Source organism: Oncorhynchus tshawytscha, unplaced genomic scaffold (assembly GCF_018296145.1).
Source record: "Oncorhynchus tshawytscha isolate Ot180627B unplaced genomic scaffold, Otsh_v2.0 Un_contig_4805_pilon_pilon, whole genome shotgun sequence".
NCBI classification, from domain to species: Eukaryota; Metazoa; Chordata; class Actinopteri; order Salmoniformes; family Salmonidae; genus Oncorhynchus; species Oncorhynchus tshawytscha.
This window is the reverse complement of record NW_024608461.1, coordinates 44,948-55,502: the sequence shown is the minus strand read 5'-3', so window position 1 is coordinate 55,502 and position 10,555 is coordinate 44,948. Positions and strand designations below refer to the sequence as shown.

The 10,555-nt window shown below is 41.3% G+C and overlaps 1 protein-coding gene across 1 annotated transcript; it reads left to right on the top strand.

The window, feature by feature from the left end:
* The first annotated feature begins 1,544 nt into the window (after window positions 1–1,544).
* Window positions 1,545–8,873, top strand: LOC112239341 (titin). Its single transcript, XM_042313185.1, has 15 exons — window positions 1,545–1,631; window positions 1,913–2,260; window positions 3,731–3,958; window positions 4,086–4,418; window positions 4,707–4,949; window positions 5,172–5,273; window positions 5,351–5,569; window positions 5,682–6,014; window positions 6,109–6,462; window positions 6,876–7,151; window positions 7,305–7,568; window positions 7,804–7,894; window positions 7,993–8,047; window positions 8,133–8,359; window positions 8,710–8,873. Coding segments are annotated over exons 1-15 (3,129 nt in total). The 5' UTR covers window positions 1,545–1,576; the 3' UTR covers window positions 8,711–8,873.
* Window positions 8,874–10,555: the final 1,682 nt, after the last annotated feature.

Here is a 10,555-nt window from a genome sequence, read left to right as displayed (position 1 = left end):
TTCATCTACCCAGTGTGTCAGATCCCGTTCCAGAGTACAGGCCTCGGTGTAACGCTCAGTCCTTTGACGATGAACGCGAATGAGACCATCAACCCTGTTGATACAAAACCACGACTCGTCAGTGAAGAGCTCTTTTTGCCAGTCCTGTTTGGTCCAGCGACGGTGGGTTTGTGCCCATAGGCGACGTTGTTGCTGGTGATGTCTGGTGAGGACCTGCCTTACGACAGGCCTACAAGCCCTCAGTCCAGCCTCTCTCAGCCTATTGCAGACAGTCTGAGCACTGATGGAGGGATTGTTCATTCCTGGTGTAACTCGGGCAGTTGTTGTTGCCATCCTTTACCTGTCCTGCAGGTGTGATGTTCGATTGTACCGATCCTGTGCAGGTGTTGTTACACGTGGTCTGCCACTGCGAGGATGATCAGCTGTCCATCCTGTCTTCCTGTAGTGCTGTCTTAGGCGTCTCACAGTACGGACATTGCAATTTATTGCCCTGGCCACATCTGCAGTCCTCATGCCTCCTTGCAGCATGCCTAAGGCACGTTCACGCAGATGAGCAGGGACCCTGGGCATCTTTCTTTTGGTGTTTTTCAGAGTCAATAGAAAGGCCTCTTTAGTGTCCTAAGTTTTCATAACTGTGACTTTAATTGCCTATAGTATGTAAGCTGTTAGTGTCTTAACGACCATTCCACAGGTGCATGTTGATTAATTGTTTATGGTTCATTGAACAAGCATAGGAAACAGTGTTTAAACCCTTTACAATGAAGATCTGTGAAGTTATTAGAAGTTATCTTTGAAAGACAGGGTCCTGAAAAAGGGACTTTTCTTTTTTTGCTGAGTTTATATGACATATATGATGTATACTGTATATATATTAATATATATTAAATATAATGTATATATATATTTATATTTGATATATATTGTATATATTTACAAAAATTATAAATAGGGAATTGGAAAAGATTCAGACAATTTCATTGATTGAAGCCACAATCTATCTGCAATATTGAAGCTGAGCTACCCCCCTAAAAAAAGTGTGTGTGTGTGTGTGTGTCACTTGCTGTTTATCCTCACAGCTTGGTGATAGCAGCTATCATTCAACCTGGTGGTCAGTCTTTAGGCTGCTGTACAGCTTGACGGATCGTAAAGGATGGAACATTTATCCTCCTATATTTGTGGTTCTGAGACTAAAACAGCTTCAGAACGATCAATGTAGAAGTACAGTAATACAGATCTGTTCGATAAGCGATTGTTGTTGTTTTTGTTGATGATGATAATGATGATGACTTTACTGTATCCATTAGGACATTGTTTTACATCATACATCATGTCATCTTAAATAGACAGATGTAGACAGACATGCAACACATCACACACATTACAGACAGACAGTATTCACATAGACAACCATATAGCACAATACAACACAACACAATATGAGCCTGGTTCATTTTCAGTAATGAGGCCCTGTACCCCATTTACAGTTTATACTTCAATGTATCAGGTGGAGTTATTTACCAGCTATAGAGTGAGTCGTTGTTTATGTTTCTAAGACTGCAGGGTGGGAGATGCAACAATGGCCTTGAGAACAGCAGGAAGTGTGTTGGTGGTCTTTCTCTGGTCTGTAGCAGGTATGGTCTCATTCTTATCTTTAAGCTGATCTGTTTATCAGTCTACAGAATTTTCTAAAAGCATAACCATTTTTATGTTCTACTGGCGACACATTTGGCGTCTCCACTCCATTTTAAACAGTTGTCTTTCACACCTCACTGAGTGAAGCTTATCTGTGGTTTCCATTCACACTCAACCAAAGAGTATCAATGTCTCAACTCAGCAACTATGGAACAAAGTGTTAGTGTGAGTCAAAAGACCTTGAACTTAATGTAACGTACTTGTGATGTCTGTGTTTCAGTGGCACTGGGTCAGAATGGCTGGAGTGTTACATACACCACTCAGAGTATCTGTACCTTGAAGGGGTCAACAGTGGAGATGTCCTGCTCTTACACATATCCCAGTGGTTATATCGTCACATCAACCTTCTGGTTCATAACAAATAATGCTGAGGGGAATCCTGTTAGTCTGAGTGGTGACCCAGACTACAAAGGTCGTGTGATGTACCATAGAGATAAGAAGAATGGCCACACCCTGACAATCACAGACCTGAGAGAGAGTGACTCAGCTACGTACATGTTCAGCTTTATAACAGATCAGACCAGAGGGAGATATCCTGTTAGTCCTGGAGTCACTCTGTCTGTAACAGGTAACATTCTATATACTGGCAGTCCTGGAGTCACTCTGTGTGTTACAGGTAACATTCTATATACTGGCAGTCCTGGAGTCACTCTGTCTGTTACAGGTAACATTCTATATACTGGCAGTCCTGGAGTCACTCTGTCTGTAACAGGTAACATTCTATATACTGGCAGTCCTGGAGTCACTCTGTCTGTAACAGGTAACATTCTATATACTGGCAGTCCTGGAGTCACTCTGTCTGTAACAGGTAACATTCTGTATACTGGCAGTCCTGGAGTCACTCTGTCTGTAACAGGTAACATTCTGTATACTGTCAGTCCTGGAGTCACTCTGTCTATAACAGGTAACATTCTATATACTGGCAGTCCTGGAGTCACTCTGTCTGTAACAGGTAACATTCTGTATACTGGCAGTCCTGGAGTCACTCTGTCTGTAACAGGTAACATTCTATATACTGGCAGTCCTGGAGTCACTCTGTCTGTAACAGGTAACATTCTATATACTGGCAGTCCTGGAGTCACTCTGTCTGTAACAGGTAACATTCTATATACTGGCAGTCCTGGAGTCACTCTGTCTGGAGTAACAGGTAACATTCTATATACTGGCAGTCCTGGAGTCACTCTGTCTGTAACAGGTAACATTCTGTATACTGGCAGTCCTGGAGTCACTCTGTCTGTAACAGGTAACATTCTATATACTGGCAGTCCTGGAGTCACTCTGTCTGTAACAGGTAACATTCTATATACTGGCAGTCCTGGAGTCACTCTGTCTGTTACAGGTAACATTCTATATACTGGCAGTCCTGGAGTCACTCTGTCTGTAACAGGTAACATTCTATATACTGGCAGTCCTGGAGTCACTCTGTCTGTAACAGGTAACATTCTATATACTGGCAGTCCTGGAGTCACTCTGTCTGTAACAGGTAACATTCTGTATACTGTCAGTCCTGGAGTCACTCTGTCTGTAACAGGTAACATTCTATATACTGGCAGTCCTGGAGTCACTCTGTCTGTAACAGGTAACATTCTGTATACTGGCAGTCCTGGAGTCACTCTGTCTGTAACAGGTAACATTCTATATACTGGCAGTCCTGGAGTCACTCTGTCTGTAACAGGTAACATTCTATATACTGGCAGTCCTGGAGTCACTCTGTCTGTTACAGGTAACATTCTATTGTCTGATGTTCTGTTTAATCTTCATTGCCCCTTTAGGTCTGGAAATTGTGTTGATTTTTATTAATCTAATACAAATAATGAGCTGGCGAACAGAAAATGATTTAGTGTAGAGGTGCTGACTAACGGAGAATAAACTGGAAGCTGTAACAACAAAGAGAGTCACACTCCATATGTATAACCTCTCAGTCATTTATTGGATAAAAAACACCAACGTTTCGACATCACCTTCTTCAGGGTAAATGTATTGCATCATGTGACGACACTAGACAACAGGTGATTCAGGTTGATGTTGTCTACTCCAGACCTGCAGGTGAAGGTGACTCCTACATGGTGGGCAACATGGAAGACACTGACCTGTAGCACCACCAGCTGTCCTCTGACTGGTAACCCCACCTACATCTGGTACAAGAACGGACAACATCTAGATGAGAGTACCTCCCCCCAGTACAAATACTCAGTCTATAATGACTATGATGCCAGTTATTCCTGTGCTGTAAAAGGCCATGAGGATCTCCACTCTCCTGCAGTGTGTGAGTGTTCATTTAATACATTATACTGTGTGTTGGTTTCACTATGAGAACTTGAGAACTTTGAGCATTTCTAGAAAGAACTGAGAACACAATCCAATTGACCTCTTGTTATGTCACTGTGTTTCAGGTGTTCAGGGTCAGAGCTGCAGCAGAGTGACTTACACCAAGAGGAGAATCTGTGTCTTGAAGGGGTCAACAGTGGACATATCCTGTACTTATGTTGGTTATTATTCCACCACATCAACTTTCTGGTTTAGAAGTGATAAGTCGACCCCTGAAGACCTAACCACAGACCCAGGGTATGCAGGTCGTGTGGAATACACTGGAACATACAGAGGTCCCTTCACCCTGAGAATCACAGATCTGAGAGAGGAGGACTCAGCTGAGTATCGCTTCACTTTTAAAACATACAGCATTGAATGGGGTCATAGTTTCCCAGGAACAACTCTGACTGTCACAGGTAATACTACACTTACAGAACATGATGATATACTGGTAATACTACACTTACAGAACATGATGATATACTGGTAATACTACACTTACAGAACATTATGATATACTGGTAATACTACACTTACAGAACATTATGATATACTGGTAATACTACACTTACAGAACATGATGATATACTGGTAATACTATACTTACAGAACATTATGATATACTGTCCCTACTTTATCTCTAGTTGTAGTAGGTTGAAATGATGAGGTTTGTTATTTTATGTTGTTATTCTCTCTTCATTCAGACCTGCAGGTGAAGGTGACTCCTGGCACAGTGACAGAAGGATCATGGGTTATACTGACATGTAGCACCACTTGTACTCTGACTGAAATCCCCAACCCCACCTACATCTGGTACAAGAATGGAGAAGAGCTATTTTCTGACTCCTCTCCCCAGTATCAATACTCAGTCAGTAGAGGAGGTTCTGACAGCTACTCCTGTGCCTTAAGAGGCCATGACAAACTCAGCTCTTCCAAAGTCACAGTGGGTGAGTTTGGTGATTTACCTCCAGAGATTTCCTCTCTTATGGTAAACAGACTTGATATTTTCAGTCAATTCAGATTACTGATTTATAAGTAACTATAGCTCATTACTATCTAACATGTTAGTCATACTGAGAATCATACAAATAAGCTAATATCATCACCATCTTCACCATCATCATCATCATCATCATCATCATCATCATGTGCTTCATCATTTGTTCCAGATACTTCTTCTCTGAGCTGCTTAAAGGTGACCTACACCAGTAGAGGCATCTGTTCCTTGATACCATCAGTGGACCTGCCTTGCACTACCATATATCCCACAGGTTAGACTGTGTTATATTTAAGTCTGGTAGAGTCATTTTGGAAACCAGAAAGTGTGTTTTTATATGATCTCATTCAGACCTGCAGGTGAAGGTGACTACTGACACAGAGGCAGGGAAGAGGACACTGACCTGTAGCACCACCTGTACTCTGACTGGTAACCCCACCTACATCTGGTACAGGAATGGACAGTCTCTTGCTTGGCTCACTTCCCAACAACACTCTGTCTGGAGTTCTGAAACAGAAAGTTACTCCTGTGCTGTTAAAGGCCATGAGGATCTCCGCTCTCCTGCAGTGTGTGAGTCTGGATTCTATTGGGATCATTTGTAGCTAACCTTTCTTTATAACAAAGTAAGGCAATTTTCTAACTTCAAGGTATATCTGAACAAAACTATTGAATGTATTTTCAGGTAATCAGGGTCACAACTGCTGGAGGGTGACTTACACCAAGAGGAGAATCTGTGTCTTGAAGGGCTCCACAGTGGACATATCCTGCTCTTACACTCATCCCACTAGTTATATAGAACAAGGTTCATTCTGGTTTACACAGAAACACCCTGTAGATCTCAGTTCATATCCAGAGTCTGCAGGTCGTGTGCAGTACAATAGGAAAACAGAGAAACACCACACCATGACAATAACACACCTGACGGAGAAGGACTCAGCTGAATACAAATTTAGAATAATAACAACAGATGAGGGGAGATTTTCTGGTCTTCCTGGTGTGATGTTGACTGTCACAGGTAATACTTCACCTACAGTTGTTACTGTAATAGGACAAGTCTAATCACATGACAAGCCTGTCTGGAGTCAAATATGACTGATGTTTCCTCTTAGATATCCTGTTGGAGATGGATCCTACGTCTGTGTCAGAGGGGGAGAGAGTCACACTGAGATGTAGAACCCAATGTGCAGTCGGTCTCAACCCCACCTACATCTGGTACAAGAACGGACAAAGTCTGACCAACCCAATCACCAGTTATAACAGCCTGATCCTAGACCCAGTCACCAGTTATAACAGCCTGATCCTAGACCCAGTCACCAGTTATAACAGCCTGATCCTAGACCCAGTCACCAGTTATAACATCCTGATCCTAGACCCAGTCAGCAGTGAGGATGCAGGGAACTACTCCTGTGCTTTAGAAGGCTTAGAGAGAATCCTCTCTCCAGAAGAGACTCTCACTGTCAGATGTGAGTACATGGAGTGTTGATATATCTACAGTGAAAGTCATTGATATCATCTCTGCAATACATGGTTCTACATGTCAGTGTAATATACTAATCTCTCCTAATTTACATCATCTCTGTAATACATGGTTCTACATGTCAGTGTAATATACTAAGCTCTACTCATTTACATCATCTCTGTAATACATGGTTCTACATGTCAGTGTAATATACTAATCTCTACTAATTTACATCATCTCTGTAATACATGGTTCTACATGTCAGTGTAATATACTAATCTGTACTAATTTACATCATCTCTCTAATACATGGTTCTACATGTCAGTGTGATATACTAATCTCTACTAATTTACATCATCTCTTGCTTCCTTACATGGTATATGAGTTCTTATTTGTTCTGTCATCTTCAACACCAGATGGTCCAAGGAACACTTCAGTGTCAGTCAGTCCCTCTGGTGAAATAGTGGAGGGCAGTTCAGTGACTCTGACCTGCAGCAGTGATGCCAACCCACCTGTGCAGAGTTACACCTGGTACAAGAAGAATGGAGGTCACTATCAGTTCTCCAATGTGAACACAGGACCACATCACGTCTTCTATCTTATCAAGTCATCTGACACTGGAGAGTACTACTGTGAGGCCTGGAATGCGATTAAAACAGGGAGGTCTGAGTCAATCAACATGGATGTGAAATGTGAGTAAAGTCCAGCTCAGTATCACATGTGTTCCTGTTAATGTTTTGTATTAGTGGATTCTATTTTTAATAGTCTGGCTTCACAGATTTTGATATGTCATGTGAGGTTGTAATTGCACCTTTATAACCCTCTGACAAATTCTCCTTTACTAGATGCTCCAAAGAACACCTCAGTATCAGTCAGTCCCTCTGGTGAAATAGTGGAGGGCAGTTCAGTGACTCTGACCTGCAGCTGTGATGCCAACCCACCTGTGGACAAATACACCTGGTACAAGAAGAACGTAACCTCACCAAAAGCATCAGGACAGAGTTACAACATCACTAACATCATCTCTGAGGACAGAGGAGAATATTACTGTGAAGCTGAGAATATAATATCATCTAATAACTCTACAGCTCTGATGATCATTGTAGCAGGTAAAGTTACATATTCAATACAAAACTACATGTTTCAATCTAATCTCACTATACTTTGGATTATTACACCTTAGTTTATAACTATATTAGTATATTTATAACTACAACTATATATTTATAACTATAACTACATTGGGTTATAAGATCCCTTAACAAGTATTGCATTAATGTCCTGTATTATAGTGTAGTTTATTATATGATGCCATGTACTCATATCATCTGTATTATATTATAGGGAAACAAACCTCAGTTCTGACTGCAGCTGTAGGAATCATAGTGGTTGTTCTGGTTCTCATCCTCTGTCTCTCTGGACTCATGTGGTTCAGGTGAGTGAAAATGCACATTATCATGTTGTTCATTATTTAAACGTAGCAGTCTGTTTTGTTGTTAACTTCATTAATTAATTAATTAATGTGCAAAACAGGAAGAAGGCCTCCAAATCCACCTCTGACACAAGAGACACAGCAGACGATGGACAGGTGAATCTGTTGGAATCAGAAGATGACTGTGTATTCTTTGTGGAACATTTTCTTCCTCATGTTGTCTGTCCTCTCTTCCCATCAGGGAGACTCTAGTCCAGTGTATGACAACGTCTCAAGCCTGGCCATGAGCCCTACAGACAACCCCACAGACAACCAGGATGACATTCACTACGCCAGCGTCCACTTCTCTCATTCCAAAAACCAGGAAGTGCCTCTGTACTCCACCGTCCAACTGCCTCCATCCCAGAAACAGGAAGAAGATGTCCAGTACTCTGCTGTGAAATTCAACCTCCCCAGTGCTGCCACCTGGTGAGCATATTCTGCATTAATGTCATTCATATGCTGCAGTTTATTGTAGGAGATGTCATCAATATGCAAAACAGTTGACCCCTAGTGACCACTAGTGATGTCATTTCCTAACACTTGTCTATTCCCCAAAATACCAACCCAACAATGGACATCTCAATACAATTACATGTCTATAATGTGGGAGTGATTTGATGATGGCTTTAAGGAAATGTTCTTCTGTGTTCCAAATGGCAGCCTATTCCTTATTTAGTGAGCCCCACAGGCCCTTGTCAAAGTAGTGCACTTTAAAAGGTATAGGGTGCCACCATTTGGGACACAAACTTTGTTTCATTTCTGTTTCTCTGCTTCAGACCCGCAGCAACACAAGCATCTGAGGAGAACCCATCTGTTCTCTACAGCACAGTCAACAAACCATGAAGACCGGAACATTACAGAACCAAGAAAACCTGAACAGAACTAACCCCGAACCAAAAAGACCTGAACAGAACTAACCCAGAACCAAGAAAACCTGAACAGAACTAACCCCGAACCAAAAAGACCCGAACATTACAAACCCAGAACCAAGAAAACCTGAACAGAACAAACCCGGAACCAAGAAGACCTGAACACAACAAGTTTAACAAAAACCTTTTATATCTGGACCCGTATATTATAACTAAGTGGTATAATTAAGCAATAATGTCAGAGGGGGTGTGGTATATTGGCCAATATACTGTACCACGGCTAAGGACTGTTCTTAAGCACGACACAACGCAGAGTTCCTGGATAGAGCCGTTAGCTCTGGTATATTGGCCTATATACTGTACCACGGCTAAGGACTGTTCTTAAGCACGACACAACGCAGAGTTCCTGGATACAGCCCTTAGCTGTGGTATATTGGCCTATATACTGTACCACGGCTAAGGACTGTTTTTAAGCACAACACAACGCAGAGTTCCTGGATACAGCCCTTAGCTGTGGTATATTGGCCTATATTTATTTTATTTTTTATTTTTATTTATTTCACCTTTATTTAACCAGGTAGGCTAGTTGAGAACAAGTTCTCATTTGCAACTGCGACCTGGCCAAGATAAAGCATAGCAGTGTGAACAGACAACACAGAGTTACACATGGAGTAAACAATTAACATGTCAATAACACAGTAGAAAAAAAAGGGGAGTCTATATACATTGTGTGCAAAAGGCATGAGGAGGTAGGCGAATAATTACAATTTTGCAGATTAATAACACTGGAGTGATAAATTATCAGATGGTCATGTACAGGTAGAGATATTGGTGTGCAAAAGAGCAGAAAAGTAAATAAATAAAAACAGTATGGGGATGAGGTAGGTAAAAATGGGTGGGCTATTTACCGATAGACTATGTACAGCTGTACCACGGCTAAGGACTGTTCTTAAACACGACACAACGCAGAGTTCCTGGATACAGCCGTTAGCAGTGGTATATTGGCCATAAACCACAAACCCCCTGAGGTGCCTTATTGCTGTTATAAACTGGCTACCAACATCAATAGAAAAGTTTTAAAGTATTTTTGCGTCATACCGTGCTGTATTGTCTGATATACCAACACAATCTCACACTCAATTTGTGCAAATATGAACAAAAACTATTTCAGCAGATTTCATGTTTTTTTGCGTTTTTGTGTGGATTAATTCATGGGAAAAGACACTCCTTTTTTAGCGATTTAATTTTTAGGAAAATACACACATTTTGTGCGACTTCATTCATTGGAAAATACATTTTTGGCGGCAAACTTTTCAAAATGATCAGAGCAATTGTCACGACTTCTAAAGAAGGTAACTCCTCTCCCCAGCGATCCATTTTTCCTTTTCTGTTTGTTTTGTCTTTGGTTCTTTTTCACACCTGGTTTCATTTGCGTTAATTTCTGTGTGTATAAGGGTAACCTGTTGCCTGCCTAAGTTTGTGCGCGATTAGTCTTTTTATTTGATGTGCTCAGTGTTATTTGTTTTCACGGTTACGTAAGTGTATATAGTGTCAGAACTGTGTTTGTTCCTCCGTGCGTTTGCACGGGTTCTCTGTTACGAGGGCGTTGTCCTCTTCGATTGTGCCATTCCAGTGTTGGTGGACTGTCTTCTTAAAGCACGCTTCTCAGGCATCCCTGCTCTCCTGCGCCTGAAAACATGATCATGATTTATAAAAAGAGCTAATAAATTATAAAACCTGCTCCAAAAATATT